Source organism: Zootermopsis nevadensis, unplaced genomic scaffold, assembly GCF_977971745.1.
Source record: "Zootermopsis nevadensis isolate Lab colony 2312 unplaced genomic scaffold, Znev_1.0 Znev_ptg000002l, whole genome shotgun sequence".
In the NCBI taxonomy this organism is placed as follows: domain Eukaryota; kingdom Metazoa; phylum Arthropoda; class Insecta; order Blattodea; family Termopsidae; genus Zootermopsis; species Zootermopsis nevadensis.
The window spans coordinates 20,570,139-20,588,812 of NW_028259134.1; the positions used below are offsets into that span (position 1 = coordinate 20,570,139).

Here is an 18,674-nt window from a genome sequence, read left to right on the forward strand (position 1 = left end):
GTTCCTCAAAAATGCCTGAAACAACCTACAAGACCACAAACCAAATCTTCTATGATGTTTACCACCAGCATTTTGTATGCAGTAGTTTACCCTGTGTGAGCTACATGTCCTGCCCATCTCATTCCCTTTTACTTGAACACCCTAATGATATTAGATTACAAACTGAAAAGTTTATGTACTTATTTCAATTCTTCTGTTGGGATAACTGACTTGTAACATAACACAAAAAAATATCAGTCAATGGAAAGTCCCAAGACACAGTGTCTCGCATATAAATAACTTTGGGTCACCTTTACAGAGTCATTCCTTTGCTTATACCTCCATCTCTGTATTGTACAAAAATACATTACTCAGATGATTAATTGCAGAAACACTAAAGTAGCGGGTGGCCCAACATCATTGTAAAGTTATTCTCAAATTAGTTACTATTAAATTTGCCTAAAATCAAAGAATACTGATTCTAACTTATAACAAGCTGTCATCGTAACAGAACTATACATAAAACTCTGATCTGCTATTATATACTCATATATATATACTGATCATACAGAAAATAAACTCTAATGAGACTGAAAATGAGAAAAACAGGACCAAACCAGTACGTACTTTCTGAGTCAGCTTGTGATCGAGTTACACTAATTATAGATTCTATTGAGTTGGCTCGAATCATACTGGATGCTATTATTTCCCGGTTTGGTTTCACTAAAAACAGATGAAGAGAACATTTTTCAATGCTCTGTACAGCAATTTACAAATCAAAGTAGATATTACGTGTTAATAATAAATGAAAAACATTTAATAACGAAGTACTTAGGTCAGACACACAGATAACGAACTTTGTTAGTTCATTTAACATTACATCCTCATCCGTCCCAATAAACATACAAAGTAGAAACACAGGAAATAAAAACAATTTAAAACAGATCACGCTTAGGTACAATCACGATGGAAGTAGGACATACAAATTTTCATATCTTTAATAACTTGTAAATTTATGGGCTTCACAAATCCATCATAAGCTAATGTAACACACACTTCATAACTCATGGCAACCCATAAAAACTAAAGCTGTTAACAATAATTTGGAGTGCACTAGATTGATCATCTATGTGAAAACATGGGGCAAGAAACAGGGTGTTATATTTTTAGTGCAAAATCAAAAGCAATGTCATTTAGGCTCAAAAAATTTTGGACCGACATGCCATATTTGTTTCTCCAATTTTAAAATCCAGGTCAAGTTTTGAACCTAGGACCTCCAAAACATGAAGCAGATGTGCGAATGTTCAATGGTCTGTCCATCATTTACAGTTGGGGTTACAGTGTTACCATATAGACAAACATTTATATGACAGCTGTCAGTGTAGACGTCAGCATATTTTTTTAAAAAAAAATGTTTATGTAGTTTAAAAGGTGAAACACATGGTTGGACAGAAAGATGTGACTTTCCTATTATGTATTTATTCCCTTTATGCACTGGGTGCAAAGAAGGCATTAAAATGACCATGCATTTTATAGAATGGAAAATATGTTAACAGATTAAACATTTTTATCAATTTCCGAAGTATCTACAATAAATAGAATCTTACATAATACTGACACCATTGTTTACATAAAGTAGAACATTGATTCAGCACCTGTACAATACACCAACCGAAAAATAGACCAGCTGAAATGTCACAATATAAAATTTAAGAAAATATTTTCACTATGAAACAGATAATAGAAATATTTACATAATATTCAGTGCGTAAAACTAAGAAAGTTAAGTTTTTAATGTGGCAAAATACTTGTAATATTATGGGTTAAAAATAAAATATTGTATGCCCTTATCAACTTCATTCTTACACCCTTAAAGTTAGCCCATTACTAATTACTTTAATTCTGCTTTTTAATCAGGGTTCTACTTCTACAAGAACAGTTAATTAACATCATTCTACTATAAAGTGACACAGTTCCTTCCCTCCACCAAAGTACATATAAGTCAGAACAATCTGCAACATGTTTGCTGCAGTTTGTTGTCTCACAGAAATAATAAAGATTGATTAAAATTTGAAAACATTTTATTATACATACATGTTAAAAAAAAGTTAGTGGATTTTCTTATCAATTAACAAAAACATTTGCTTCTTTGCCACCTGTATTAAATGATAATTATATGTGCATTTTTTGGTGGCGAAATCTGGGACATTGTCATCAATATGTTCCAGTGCACAAACTTTAATGAAGCTCAGTATTAATATTATGCCACTACATGGAAACCAAGTAAAATATTCCATTTAGCTTTCAGTTTTATGGCAATAGCTAATGATCCATTAAAGCTATCTATGGGAGCAAAGTTTTGCACATGGAGATACAACATATACTTGCACATTCCATGTCGTCAATTGAAAACATGGCGATGGCAAAAACTTTAAGATTATAGCTGACAAATGTAATGTAGCCATTGTAATTGTGCACAGAAATGTATCACTAAATAGCATATATCATAATTAATAGTTCCTGCTAACCTCAGTAGACAAACTGAAACAAATGAAGATAAGCATGCACTGTTAGTCTTTTCCAGAATGTCTTCTATCTTACCTCTATTCTTAACCTGTAATTCTGCCCTCTTTTGGTCATTAAGCTGTTGCTGCTGGAGCTGCATGTGTCGCAATCTCTCTCGCTCCTCTCTACAAACAAACAGATTTTGATTTTACCAACTGCTGCCTCCATCATCAGGGCGATGTTGGTGGCAGCAAAAACCACTGAAACAATGGTAAACTTTTACCAGTCTACTTGCCACTATAACCCATAAGACAGCCATCTGCAGACTCAGTAATGTGAAAACCTCAAATCCTACCAGAGTTTCATTACAATTAATATTGCGTCCTTACTGAAATTCATCAAGTCATTCTGATTTGTCCACACTAGACAATAGGTACTACTATTCCACATGAAATTCCAAATTTGGACTTGGATTTGGAAAATACACAAACAAACCAACCTAAGCTTCTTGTTGCGCTGGTATGTATCAGTGTGTTTTGCATCCAAGGTTGCATGACGCTTCTCAGACATACTTTGCCGTCCAAAAGCATCCCTTGTGAAGCCAGCTGCTTCCTCCAGTGATAGTCTAAGCATGATAAAAAAAATCCATGTAAATAAAACCTAATTCATACATTATTTGTTCCTTCACTGCATCATTTAATTTCACTGTATCTGATGCTTTCAGACCAAATAATTAAAATCCCCTTTACACACTATGGTTTAATGCACTGGATAAGGCACAGGAAATTTTAGTGTGTTACATTGCAACAGTTACTACAAATTATTAACATTTGTAAGCCAGTTGCCGCATTTAAAAAATAACATGTTGAGCTTGAAGTTCTTGAAAACTTCATTTCCTTACTGGCTTGCATAGGTTATATCTGCTGCATGTATGTCGCTGCTTTGATCAGATGCCGGGCCACCACTTGAAAATGTTCCTGTCAGACCACCCCTTCCATCTGGTTCTGCCGCACCTCTCTGACATGGCGGTGCCTTCTCTGGTAAAGACTTGCCTATCCTACAAGAACAACCAGCAGCACACACTCATCTAACTTAACATATCAATAGCTTTTCAAGAAGTTCATTTTAAAAATATGGTAAAATTTCCAATAATTCAGTTTCAACAGATTTGCCATCACCATAAAGGCTTTTCAACCAAACCTACATTTTATGACGTATAGATTTGAAGATAGATTGCAATGTTTCAAAACACATCCCTGAAGATGAAAGCAGTATGCTAACCAAAACCCAACATTTGCATTTGTAAGAAGAGCTGAAGTGCCATACCGGTGGGAGTGAGATACTGTAGGCAGGTTTTGTGGTGTGTACTCCTCCTCAATCAGCACCATTTCTCCTGATGGCAAGTTCACCGTTGGACTAGTCAGCTTATCAGCTGCCCCACCACTGAGCAGCACTGTAGCGTTCCATGTTTCAAGAGTTGCTCGGTAATAGCTTTCATTCCTCATGGGGTTTGGGTTCTGGGTTGCCACATGCCCCGTTAGGCGATCAATAACAGGATTTCTTGATGAAACATTCTCTCCGTTATCTGAAAAATAGAATAGATGGACTCTGAAAATTTACTGTGGATTACTGCACATAACATCTAATCTACCTATATCTAATATTAAGAACCAATCGTGCTCCTTATATAAGGAAAGTTCAAATCTGCACTGCAATCTTAACTGTTCCTCATAAAAAAATGGACTGATGTCATATTTGTAGTGATTTCATATTCGTTCTTCCTCACAGTATGAAGAGTCTGAAGATGACTGCCTAAAAGAGGATCTAATGATTATTTAGAACTGAACTACACCAGCAGCACAGCGTGTTGTTGGTGGACTACAGGGTTTCAATTACTACCTTCTCTAATATGTTACATGCCAACAACATTCTTGGAATATCGGAGATCATTTGACATTCCCAAAGTAGCAAAGATGTCAACTCTAGTTTTATGGCTTGTCATGCCATGTAGCATTACTCAAAAACACTGGTATCCACTTGCACAGAATTAACTGTGAAACATAAGACAAGACCGACAGGAAGGGCAAAGAATAAAGTCTGGGTGACAAGTACACCAACTTGAGTTTCACAAATCTTCACGAAGTCAACGAGTAATGAACGCTAAAAAAAAAAGAAGAAACGAAATATGGTCAGATAGTCCATGAATTAGCAGTCTGGTAATGGGTAATAAGAAGAAGGTTGCAATGTTAGGCTTACTTGGACAGTTGTCAGAAGATTTGGCACTTAGATGGCTGCTTTCTCTGGAATGATCAGTTTCATCCTTATAGGGTAAAAAGATCACTGTATTGTCAGAATTTTCACTTGTACCAGAGTTATCTGGAGTGTATGCCTCATTTTCTGACTTCACGCTGTTAATACACACAGACGTCTCTGTCCCTGAAACAACAAACACAGATAATGTGTACAGCGATTCTCTTTATAAATTTAAATTTTGATGGCTGATGCATTTTGTTAAGTCATCTAACAAAATTACACTTCCATCACATATCAAGCTTCACACTGTGAATATCTGATCCACAATTTACCTGAGGAACTTGTGAGGAGACTGGACACAGAATCATGACCTGACTGAGAATGCTGGAGGCCATTGCTAAGGCTGTGAGGTCCAGGGGACGAGGCTCTTCTGGCTATTGTCAAGGAGATCACACCAGGTATCGGTCCTTCCGTGTGCAGCATTGCCCTCCTGGAATACACCACATGATGAGAACATGAACAGATCAGCCCTTGTGGTCATCTCCAGGTTCCTAAACTATATTAAAAATTATATAGAGGTTTGTTCCACAGCCACTGCATCAGGATAACAATATATGTTCATGGGAGTTATAATATTTATAGTTAGAATGTGTAAGATCAAACCATCTTCCAACACTTTGACTTGCAACATATTGTATCCTCCGTAAGAATATAACTGTTTATAGTTAATGTCAGCACTCCCATAAATGGCTAATAGAAAGTATACATTACAGCCGTTTTTGCATAAATGTTCCTTAAACATGTCGATATGGCAAACTTCCAATATTCTCTGCATTTTACAGTGAAAACCTGTTACATTTCTGCTACAAATTCTCATAAGGCCACCTGACCCTTTAACACTGAGTGCTAACTATATGTTCCACCTGCTTTAACAACCAATAACTCCACATTTTTGTATTTATACATAAAAGATGAACATAATGCTGGTACAATTGGCTGATAAATATTAAAATGTTGGGCACAGACCTAAGTGTTTCCATGGCATCAGAGTTGGACTGTGCAAGAAGAGAAATCCCATTCACATTGAGAAGTTGGTCATTAGTTCGGAGACGACGATCTCTGGAGGCTGCACCTCCATGTAGGACACTCTTCACAAAGATCCCTAGGTCTACTGATGATGAACCAGGGCTTCCATTACCATGGTTCATGCTATGACTTGCAGATGTTTTACCTTTAACACTCACTCCTGTAATTTCAAGAAGACAATTTTTAAAGAAAAAAAAAATTAATCACATAATATTGATACAGATTTCAAGAAATGGAAACAAAATTAATTTTACTAACCTAGACCAGCCTTCTCAGTATCGTGGACTGGAATATCAAATGTGAGAATTTCTCGATGTTTCCATGGAAACACCATACCATCATCGTTCACTTTCTCTGGTGGCTATTGAAACATGAACAAATTTAAATTAACTTAGCAAAGTTATTTTAAAATAAAGAGTCTTTGATAATTACAATTCCTACAAAACTAAATACTAAATGATGTATTGTTGGTGACAGAGAAACTCGTAACTTTTATTTTAATAAGATAAACAGCTCTGCTCACAATTCACATTTATACAAATTGAGAATGTTTCAAATGCTTTGTGCAATGCAGGAATTCATTAACTGACCTGACCTGAACTGACAGAGAAACAAAGTTATTCAGCTATTTAAGAAAATCCTTTCTTGTCTATAGGTTTTTGTGGCTGGAGTTCATATAACTTCAGCTTTTGGGTGACAGCTGCATCAGATATCTGGTGTTAATGACAACTCCAATGTTTGCTGAAACATTGGTGAACACCTAACATCTGAAACAGCTATCACCCAAAAGCCAAAGTTATACAAAATTCCTTCTGTAATAAAATTTAAATATTTATCCCTAGATCTCCACATTTCACATACTAATTCCAAACAGTAGAGTCCTTCTTGAGAAGTAGAAAAGTCACTTCACTAGTCAATAAATTCCCTGCAAATTATTGAGCCATAAGATTCTTTACTGTTTTACAACAGCCCAACACTAATCCCAATTCCCCATTGATATAATCAATCCAGATACTGTAAGAGTTAATTTTAGTGATATATGATACATGAAAAGAGACCTCATGAATATGAGATGATCTCGAAACCAGATTTTCTTGCAAACTGCAGCTCTGTTGGAATGCCTCTGGAGAGAAGCCAGTGTCACTACCTGTTGATTCGGGAGCAACCTAAACACCACAAACACAAGACACCACACCACAAATCAAGCTCAGCAGAAATACAGCACTGAGATAAACTTGTAAGTCTGCACAGTACATAATTACAAGGCATAGTCAAAAAATGAAAGCAATTTTAGTTTACCTCAAAAGTGATGTTGGCAGCACTGAAAAAGATGGAATGGTGGATACAAATGATAGCAACATTTCCTCACTTGTCACCGCTTTGGTTTTCAATGTTTTTAAGTAGTGATAATCCTGTGAAATATTTAACATAGATGCTGCAAGGATAAAATGAACCAAAGAAGAATAATTATCTGTGATTTGATTTTTGTGGTCAAAGAGTACGAAAATTTGTGAAATTTACAAACAAATGCAAATAGTTTAGTATGGTGATAACTGTATGATCCAGGTGAAATTCATAAATGTGTGTAAAGATTCAAGGGAGATTGGGCAAGTGTTGATGATGGATGTTTTGGACAGCCATACACAGTACCATGTGTTGAAGTTAATACATTTAACTACCGTGTGATTGCCTTAAAATGCGTTTAATTTTTGAATTACCTTAATATGAAGCAACATAGGAAAACACACTTCACATACACAAATAGACGGTGCTTTCTGAGTAAAATTCATGTGTCATCAGAAATATACCAGGTTTGATGTATCACTTATCATAAGAATGTATGTACATTTTTGCAGAAAAATAAATACAATTTCAGGCTTGGAGATGGAGACAGTATGTTCCAGGTGATTCAACTGTTATAGTTAATTTCTGTTGTTTCTCTTTGATAAACAACCAGTTATATCAGAAGAATTATTCAAGAGATGCTACAAATAAAACAATGAAACACATTTTAAACTGAAAGTGTCCACAACTAAGCATCATAAGCAGTATATATGTCACATTTATACATAAACATACAGACACATTAACTCACAAATGCCACCGCCACATACGAACAATATTCCATAGCAGAGTACATTCCCTTCCTGCCAAAAGAGGAATTCCTTACATTACAAACATGGGTTGTGGCAACTTAAATAGAAAGTCAAAAGGACTGAGAATGCCAAATTACTAACGGAGAACACTTCAATACAGCACTAGTCATTCAATCCACAAAATGCCCCATTATTAAGGAAAATGTGTACTCGCATTAACAGGGTTTGTTGATATGCCTTTTTTATTCACATGATTATGTATTCGACCCAAGAATAAAAATATTTCACGCAGGTAATACATACGATTTGTCGGGGCAGTCTAGGACTTGTGCTGGAATCTTCCTGACGGGACACAACTATAGACACCTTGCTGCCTTGTGGAGCATTACGTAGAACTGAAACAGCTTCTGATTGTGTCTTGCCAGTCATTTCGACTCCATTCACCTCTAGAAGCCTGTCTCCAGGCTTCAGTCTTCCATCCTCAACTGCTGCACCCTGGCAACAACAAACCAGCTCTTGGCTTTAACTCAGTACAAAAGTGAACGCAGAAAATGGAGACAGTCTGCTGGTCAATCTCAAAGTTTTTCTTCCTATACAGCTTAATGGATTTCAACAAAGTGCGATATGCGAGATTAATGATATATGTTGTTATGTGGATTTTATTTGTTTCAGACAATTGTACCACTTGGTATAGTAAAGAATAGTGGTACACATTGTGAACGTTGAGTGTGACAGGTTAGTAATTTCATATGTGACATGCATTGAATGGGATCAGGGTTATGTCCAATGGCTGACTTTGATATTTTCAGCATAGAAACTCCAGTTTACTTTTTACACTACATTCTTACTTTTGGCAGGATGTTTTTGATGTATATAGGACAGTTGCCGCCTGCAGGATTGTCCCTTGTTGTAATACTGAAGCCAAGGCCGTACACCCCTTTGGTCAATTCTAATTCAATTTTGCGACCAATTTTCCTTGTGTTGGCAGTCTGTAAGCTGGTTGCTGTATTACGAGGAGCAGGGGAGACCTTCTTAGTTGGAGAGACAGTTGCAATCTTTGTCCTCATACTCTCTGCTGCAATGTAATATATCAACATAAAGAACAAGTGACTACTGTAAAGATCCACTAGGAACATGGCATCCACTTTAAACTGTAGCAGACCAACCTCTCTTTCTGCAATAACATGTATGTGTTTAATACATGTGCAACATCCATTGTTTTGATACCAATGTAAACCATCTGTATGAAATTAAGACCAACAATCTTAGCACTGGAAAATAGGAATGATTTTAAAATATTATTTTTAATGTTAGGAATCCTCGGTATTCAAACTGCATAACCTATTTTTATAAAAGAGAATTTTCCCAAAAAAATTTCATTCAAGGGAATGATCCGACAGTACGAAAATAAAATTAATGCAGAAAATAAATAATGGAAGCTTATAAATATAATAAATACCACAATATTTATTTTCTCTCATAAAATTATTAAATATTGATAGGGACTTTTGCTCCAACTAAAATCTGTGAACTAAAATTTAAAGACAAATATTTTAAATAAAATACACATTTCTATTAATTTTGTTTCTAGCAAATAGTCTTTCATCCTATATAAAAATGGCCTTGTGAGATGATAATGACAGTATAATTTGGAACATGGAAATGGTACTCTCTCATTTCAGTTATGGACTGATAGTTTCATCAATTACAGTAGCCATTGTAGTGATTTATGTTACAGTTGAAACCATTTATTACTACAAATTACAGGTCCTACAGATATGTGTAATAAGCAGATTTTTCTTAAAAACATACTCCGCATAAGAATGGGAACCAGTAAATATCAACTTACGTCGCTCCTCCCCTTCAACCATGGCGATGTTCTCCCTGTCATCAAGCCCTCTGATGGAGCGTGGGAAGACGGGAGGGGGAGGCTTCTTGAAGGTGTGATCCATGGCACTACTGTGGTGTTTGATCACCCTCAGTTGCAGCTCTGGGCAACGGAGGGAATCTTTGAAGATCTCCTGGACCCTGTGCAAGGGTTCTCAGTTATTCTGATACTTTGTACTTACTACATATGATAATTTATTTTTAGGACATTATGGTACATACATCAGATCCCACATTTGGATTCAACTATTTGTATAAATATCTAAAACAACATACATTTATCCATCATGTCTTACCTTTGAAAGGGCATGTTGAGCAAGTTCTGGCCATTGATCTCAATAATTCGATCATACACTACTAATCGGCCATCTCGGTCTATCCGTCCACCTGGTTCAATACCCTGCACCAACAGCCCACGATCTTTACCCAGGCGATCGTAATCTGGCACAACATGGATTCCCAGTGGCCCACTCTCATTGTGCATGACTACGTACTCCACGCTGATACCAACAGAAAAATAAATATTTGTGTACTGAACTTTCAGTATATACATAGCTTGTAACTTAAAGGCCTGACACAAATATAAGGGCAAGTTACTCTAGAAGCAATAAAGCTCTTGGCTCACCTTTCAGAATTGAGGTCATCTTCGATATCAGAATCGTGGACCACGTGACTATGGCTGTGGTGATGTGCTGTACGAAGAACAGGACTTGTAGAATTTGCTTGTCCTAGTGGCTCTTTTCTTCGATGATCTCTTGGCAGAGATTTCGACTGACCTCTAACAGCAGGTCCCGATGTGATGGCTGCTGTTTCAGCTGCATCAGCCCACCTGAATCCTCCTGCTCCATCACCGAGGAACTGCATTGACAAACGGTTTGAGCCATCACGTACAAATCGAGTGAATCCCGAGGATGAACGCTCTTCTTCATCAGTGACCTTCTCCAAGCACGACCAATCAGAAGAGAGGTAGCCATTACCGAGCTTTCCACCACGACTCCCCTCCTGTACCAAGTTAAGAATTTTCATTTGTTACACTAATGCTTCCCAACCAATGTGCTGCAACATTCTAAATTTAAATGGTTTCTGCACATTTAACTTCAAACTACGAAGTGTGGGAACTTCTTCAAATCTGTTCTTTCAGTTTATTGGCCCCTCTCCTACTGTTCCTTTCATACATCACTGTTGCATCATGATCTATCAATATCATTATATTTGTTAGATATCTGATCACTCTACCTACAAATTAATTTAAGAGGAAACAGATTTAATGGGGTTGCCAACATGTTAACATCAATATTTAAAAAATTATAACATTGAAGCAAGTCTATTAGTACAAGTTATCAACATAATACAAGCCTTGATTGCTAGAATACATAATTTTTTAATTTACAGAAAATTCTATATTAATGCAAAACAAATCACTTTAAACTGGTCATGGAAAATAATAACAACAATTTAACTTGAACTGAAAATATGGGAAATAAATCTCAATGCTGCCATTTATTGAGGGTTCAGCCCTATTTCACTAGCTCACCTTCCGGTGAGAGGATCGCTTCTCCTTCACTTCATCTTCGTCATCCACTATAATTGGAGTCGCTGACCATCTTTTGGAAGGATCTGTTGCAGCAGAGGCAGCACCAGAACCACTTCCTGCGCTGGCACAACCGGTAGTGCCGGTACCAGGTACAGGGGGTGGCACACCTCCTACAGCTGGTACCAGCTGGTTCAATGCAGGTTCACTACCCCTTCGAACTTGAAGCGGTGCTGCTATCAAACCTGATGCAATCTGCTCGCCCGTCACCTCAATGTCAGTCCGAGACAATGGCTGAAATTTTGAATTTTCACTCTGAAAAGGGACAGCGGAGGACAATGGACCTTAATATACACACAAGGCTGGATTACAATATTGTAAGCATATAAGTAATTGTACCCAGAGAAATCAGCATAGGAAAATACAAATGCTTCTGTTTACAGTTTAAAAAACTGAACACACATTATCTTACTGTGGTGCATCCAGCATTAAGAACAGGGTGTGTTGTCTGATGTTTTTTTCTTCCAGTGTTGCCACATGTACAAAGTAACATTTTCTGTTCTGTTTTCTCTCCCTGGAGTACAATGCAGTTACATTTATTCTGTAAGATGGTAATGAAAACAATTTGTATTCTACTCATTTGCTTTCATGGCGATCTACTCTCTTCTCATACTACTTCCCTGTTCAGCCTCCCTTTCTTCTCTGCCCACTCACACATATTCTAGTATACTTCGAAAGTGTGCTTAACAGTTTTAATATTTCTGTTGCATCAGAGATACCAATGAAGTGTGTGTGCATTTGCGCGCGCAAATGTGTGTTAAGGACCGGGGTAAAGATCAGCCTATGTTGAAGAGGTAGCAGGAACAGAAGGGTTTTTAGCTTTATGTGAAGTATGTTAGTCATATCGGACCACTGGGATCAACAATAAAATTAGCACACACAATATATGAGATTTGAAGTTCTAATAATGGTGGAGCTGCTGATGCTGGACGTTAGGGCAGTATATTCTTCCAAAATCCTGGTATCTACCTACATGTACACAGTGTTACAACCCACAAAACTAATTTTGACACACTATAACAGTCTCCACATGGATGCACTTTGCAGAACTGATTTTGCAGACCAAATATCCCCACAAACAAGACACAGAGTACAAACCTGGAAGATGTCCGGACTGCCCGTACCAACAGAGCTCCCACTAGCACCATCACCCCCTCCGTGATGCTGTCCATCACCATCTTCAAAGTTTGCAATGATCTGCTCACGGTCATCCGCCACATCATTGAGACGGTCATCAGGGTCAAGAATTCCTCCATCTGACTGTGACTGCAAGTTGTGGACAACCACCCATGAATCTGTTGACTGTAACAAAGAGAAACAGATGGGAAAATCTCATCAATCATTTGCCAACGGGGGCATGCCTGATGTGCATTCATTACTAGGCATTTTTTCAGGTACCAAAACGATACAAATTTTAAATTCCCAAAACACAGTTACCAGTGAAAAATACAAAGTTCATAAAAATATAAAGTAAATTTTGTAAAAGAATGACAACCCTGTACGCATATAATGTAGACATGTAAATTCATATTGCTTGAACTAGACGTAATACTTAATTACAATGTCATCATTTAAACTAGAATGAACAGGTATATTTTCCAGACTCAGGTCCATAATCAACCTCACTTTAACTCGTCTAATATTTACGAATTCAGCCCGTACCGCAAAGAAAACACAAAACTTCGCCATTACAGAGATCAAATGGTTTACGCTGTTTACACAGAGAATCACACAAAACTAAAATATCGGCGGACCAAGGGTTGAGAAAAACAGTAAAGTTACCCAGTGCCAAATAACAGGCCTCCTTCACCTAACCTCAAAGCGTATATGGGGATTGGAGGAAAAATCCAGGCAGTGAAAGTAGAAGGTAATAATTTTCACAGCTGGTCACTTTACTCTGAGAAGAGAGCCACTGGTACCAACAGAAGAACTGGTTTGCACACATAACCAAAGAGAAAAATTTCTTAACTGTCGGAAACCGAACTCTGGTAATCCAGTGTCCAGCCACTAAATGAGCAACCATGTTCCTAACGTCGCTTCGTAAACAGACCTTCATTTAAAGCACGTGCAAAAATACCAGTACAAATATCGAAAGCAAAGGACAATTAGGGCAACGACGTATCAGTAGCAAAGAAATAAGAAGTCGGCTGCATAACAATACCACATTTCAAACACGTGCGTTTATAAATGCATAGGCACGGCAGCCTCGTCCAAATCGTTATGCAGCACATCTAAAACATCTACGAATAAGTTAAGAGTTTTCGTGAGAATCGTGTTTCAGTGTTAAGAATATGGAGCAGTGAACCTAACCTAAAAGGGGAAAGAACTGTCGTCAGTTCTGACGTATTAAAACAACAAATTAAAATTGTAATAACGTTGAGGAGAGGAGGCAGGTAAATAGGTTCGTGAGAACCTTTCATGCCACAGTACATAATTAACCATTGTTGCTTGTACAACCCAGATCACAATAAGACGATACGTAACAGTAACGTGATTGTGGGTTAGTAGAGACTACAGTGAAACCATTGGATTTAATAAAACCCAAGCAAAGTAATTACGACAATATAAACAGAGACCTGCAAAGCCCCCAAACGCGTCTACAGCTTAAAAGCAAAAATTTGCATTTTTAACTGAACTCAAAATATACGATGCGTAATAAATTATTTTACCGCGGTAAAAATGTTAGCGTCTTAGCTTATGGCATCCACTTCATGACGCTCGTATTGCTAGCAACGAAATGAGAAGGCCAGTGTGGACGTGGTGGCGAATAGACAAACTCTTGTCCAAGTCAGAAATCGTGTTCCTTGCTGCTCGTTTGACAACAAAAGCACTCTTACGCTAATGTCCCAAGCCACAATGCTTTCCCAGTTTCGCCCTAATAACCCCATTACTGCTTCCTGTTTATCTGGTAACATCGCACAGACATTAGACAAGAATGTCGACGAGATAAGAACAGATACTGCAACAGTCTGGGCAGCCACAATCCGATTCTTTTGTGACGAGAGCCGAGTTCTAGCTGCGCAGAAAATCTTAACGAGTACACACCAAACATTTCAAGGGGCGAGAGGTTCAGTTCGTAGAATTTATAGAATTTAGCGTCGTGATACCAACGAATTGCACTATACTAATGTTTGCGTTCACCAACAGGTTTGTAGCTAAGCTGACATTACCTCGCCTAGCACTACCAATATCTGCTTCCACCGTCATTCCTTCACGCGCAGACAAAAGAACATCACAAAGTAGTACGACCATATTCATTGCAACTAATAAGTCCGAGGAGAAAACACGACATTCCAATACGAATGTAGGACAAATCATACAAAGTTTCTGAGTACAGAAATCTCTCGATGAGTTACGTTATCAGCTTCTACAAGTTCTCTGCCCAGTTAAGTTAATAATAAAATATAAACATGATACAGCTAACTGCAATTTGTAGATCGGCATTAATTAAACAGCGGACTACCAGTTGAGCAACATAGTTTTACGTCCTCATTCGACACGCCGAGTCTATGGGAACATCACGTGGGCTGAATACGATTAGTGATAGCATTCCCACATGACCCCGGAGAAGGGACTCGTGTGCATCGAGGATTGTCTTCTGGCGATCCTACATGACGATATCGCGACTTCTCAATTAGAATATGATATCTAACTGAAGAGGGGGGGGGGGGAGCTCTAACTTCTTACTGCTACCAGCCGATGCCACCGTGTTTTCTCGGAAGGCGTGACAAACCATACTAAAGGCTTCAGCTAAAGAAGGTAGTGAATGGATGAGTGTCTTATTTGAAGTTGCGCCTTGTAATATCGTAGAGGTGCTTACTGCCTCCATCATCAGACCCGGATGACAGAGGCAGTAAGCACCTCTGAAATGTCTGTCAATTCCGGGGCAACATCTCAGAAGACAGCAATCGTCATAATCGTTGCCGTGAAAACCTCAAATCTCACTTAAACCTACATACGTCAGTACATCAGTAATCCAACACCTGACAATATTTTAACACATCCCAAATCCACCCACCTGTCTGCATTGTTCCTGCAGCCGATACGCCGATATGAAAGGATTGTTGTCATGGAGAAGTCTATTCGTATGGAATAATGATCTCTGTTTGCTGAACCATGGAAACATCATATATCACACTCGTCGATTATCAATGTTCATATGGAAATGAAGGAGCCCACGTAAGCACTCAGGACTTCGGTCTGTATACTTCCATCAAAGCTACTTCACAGCCAGCAAAGGATATGTGTCCGAATAAACCACTAACGTGTAGTCCTACTAACGAGGAAGAACGTAAAAAATATATTGTAACGCCGCGTAGTCTGGTATAAGTTTACCGACATCTCAAAAGTTGGATGAGGCAGGAAGTACCTCTGAAACGTCGGTAAATTTCAACCAGACACCACAGCTCTACAACCCAGAAGACAGCCTTCTTCTAAAGTACACATCTCTTTCTTGCGATTATACGTATGTCACTGACCTAGGTGTTAATTTATTGCAGATTTTTACTAATTGTTTCAACATCTGAAAATATTGCAACAATTTCAAGAATCTGCAGAAAATCTCCAAAAATTAAAAATTCTCTAAACTTTCTAAAATTGGCTAAACATGTAATAACATTAAAAATCTTCAAAAAATATAGCTTTCATATGATTCACGTACGCAAACGTTCGGTTTCCCCTGTTAAAATTTTGAGTTAAAACAAACATCATACAGAATATATAGACTGTGGTCTTCTGGGTTACGACGCTATGTGGTCTTGTATGTAATTACCAACTTTCGGAGCAATGTATCGCTCCAATTAAGAGTGGAAACAAATGACACTCGTAAGCAAAAAATCCATAAATACAAGAATTTATTACAACACGTCAGAACACACACCAAAACAAATTAAAATTATAGAAGTAATATTTTAGTGGACTGTATGTGATCTTCTGTGTTGTAATCTAACGTTATCTTCACGCTCGTGCCTTAAAGAAGGAAGCGGTACGTTCCTCTGGAACTTTGGTAATCACCTATAAGATTACGCGTCATAGCTCATAACACTACAGTCCACATTTTCACCTCCGTCAAAAACTCAAATCCCATGCGCTTATATTGAACAATTTCGTTCGTAAGTTTAAAATTTTCACAATCGTGTTCAATTACAACAGCATTTCAATTTCCTTTGCAAACAAAACCCCTTTCAGCCAACATAACACGATACAGTTTGCCCGAACGTCAAACTTTAACAAAGTGATTTCAACGCGTGGATAAGACACTAGCATCTCAACACCAATCGTTGTCTCTTCACTATTTCTTGCATTTCGCCGACTGAGTGAAGCACTTAGTACCACTGTACTCCGTCGTGCACTATGTGGTCGCTAACTGCAGTACATCCATATTCAAATGCTTTTCATGATGTTATATTTAAAAACACTCTTTTCAGTATTACAAAATACAGACGTTGTTCAACGCTTTATAAGTAAACTGGTTCACGTCGGCCATGAAATGCAATGCATCCACTACATTACACGGAGCGGAAGCACGAACGGTCATATCCTGTACGACGACAGAGACACCGGCCAGTCCACCTGTTGGTCAGTTTACGATAACCTACTTCTCCACCAGCAGAACTGAGAGATTTAGCAAATTACACACAAACTCGTAACTTGAGACAGAAAATGGGGGCGAAACAGGGGAAAACGGGTCTTCTGAAGAGCATAACCTAATTTTTTGAGATTCTGTAACGGTGGCAAGGTGAAATCAGGTAAGACATCAAATAATTAATGACAATTAACATAAAAACAGTGGTGAGGATAAAACATGAAATATTTTGGATTCCAATGAGACGGGGTAAGAATAAAAAGCTGGGTAGCAAGAAAAGAAAAATACAATGAAGATAAGTCCTGAAGAAGTATGCGATGTGGTCCTCCGAAACGTTCGTATCTGCATACAAGTCTAAATGGAATTACGAGCTAGAAGACCAATATGGACACAACCTCATCGCCTTGAGTGCCTCGAATTTCATGACGATTCTGATAGACTGAAAATTTAAGAGGGAACTGAAAAGGATGATGGTTACAAGAAGACGATTCAGATGGAGTAACTTATCGCCCTGATGATGCAGGCAGCAAGGACCTCTGAAAATCCAGTAAAGTTGTTCTCTATCAGACTACACGTCGTTACAACCCACAAGACAGCCATCTTCGGAATCACCACCGTAAAAGCCACAAGTCCTAATTATGACTGACGGCTGTAAATTTATAAAAAATGAAATAATTTGATGGGCGGGTTCAAAATATCACGTTTATGGAGTATGTGAAGCGAGAACTGGTGAAAATGGAACATCCGAAGAAAAACACACAGATTTATTTGTATATCCAAACGACAACCTGCCCGAGCAATACACTTATCAGGAGTTTAGGTACTACAACACGCAGCTCCCCGTCCTTATATTTTAAGAACACACACGCGAATTGCACTAACATTCAATCACCTTCACACCTCGAGAATACAAACTTTTGTGCGGTCTACACACAGGACTGACGAAGCACACACTACGTAACATAATTAGAACGACAAACGTTTTTAACAAAAGCAAAGAAACCGATCCCACCAGAATGTGTGACCAATAAAAACTGTTGTGACGTGGTTACTAAAGTGAGCGCTCTGTTTCCTTCTTACAGCTGACTGCTGGACCGGTGGAACTCGTTTGCCTCGCAGTAAGCATGATGAGTGGGCAATCCTCCCTGCTGTTACTAGCCTTACCAAAAACATCCACCACCGCACCGAAGTAATGGTATACATCTCACCGCCCAATAATTATTAATACAATGTTAACCCAACATTTCAGTATAATAAAACACACATTTATTTTCTGAACCTGCATTCATCGCCATGAAAACACGCCAGATCTTTGAATGGTAGATTTGTAAAGGAGACTTGAACAGATGCCAATGGTAACATTTTGTTCCACTTTCTTCAACAGTCAAGTGTGGTTTCGTTTTATTTTTACTGCAAACAGCGATTATTTCCTTATAAAGCATTAGCCAAATGATCTTCGTAATCATAAAATATGATGTTTTCATTGCGGTAAGAACTGAATTCTTAAACACTATTTAGACAAGTTTCGGCTTCAAAGGGCTATAAGGAAAAGGGTTTACAGATCTGTAGCAAAGTGAGATGATGCAAGTCCTTCGTCCAGGAGCGGAATTCTGCGGAAGTGAACATGGAGGGTGGAAATACCACACACAAAGCAGACAAGATTTCCTGTGAACAATTGGGGGTTGAGGGGGGG

The 18,674-nt window shown here is 38.0% G+C and overlaps 1 protein-coding gene across 10 annotated transcripts in view; it reads right to left on the reverse strand.

The window, feature by feature from the left end:
• LOC110827005 (par-3 family cell polarity regulator) overlaps positions 1-18,674 on the reverse strand; it is a 77,314-nt gene that overhangs the window by 11,049 nt on the left and 47,591 nt on the right. For 5 of the 10 annotated variants that reach the window (XM_087353449.1, XM_087353437.1, XM_087353419.1 and 2 more), the window contains 17 exons: positions 12,496-12,699; positions 11,341-11,652; positions 10,432-10,808; positions 10,103-10,306; positions 9,769-9,947; positions 8,768-8,994; positions 8,223-8,414; positions 6,882-6,989; positions 6,082-6,184; positions 5,764-5,983; positions 5,070-5,227; positions 4,741-4,920; positions 3,811-4,069; positions 3,386-3,541; positions 2,984-3,109; positions 2,581-2,669; positions 607-702 (listed from right to left, as the gene is read on the reverse strand). In XM_087353449.1, the coding sequence (XP_087209575.1) occupies positions 607-702; positions 2,581-2,669; positions 2,984-3,109; positions 3,386-3,541; positions 3,811-4,069; positions 4,741-4,920; positions 5,070-5,227; positions 5,764-5,983; positions 6,082-6,184; positions 6,882-6,989; positions 8,223-8,414; positions 8,768-8,994; positions 9,769-9,947; positions 10,103-10,306; positions 10,432-10,808; positions 11,341-11,652; positions 12,496-12,699 (3,190 nt within the window). Of the gene's footprint in view, positions 1-606; positions 703-2,580; positions 2,670-2,983; positions 3,110-3,385; positions 3,542-3,810; positions 4,070-4,740; positions 4,921-5,069; positions 5,228-5,763; positions 5,984-6,081; positions 6,185-6,881; positions 6,990-8,222; positions 8,415-8,767; positions 8,995-9,768; positions 9,948-10,102; positions 10,307-10,431; positions 10,809-11,340; positions 11,653-12,495; positions 12,700-13,059; positions 13,102-15,415; positions 15,652-18,674 lie in introns of those variants that run through there. The other 5 variants (XM_087353439.1, XM_087353445.1, XM_087353421.1 and 2 more) reach the window with 5 other exon arrangements.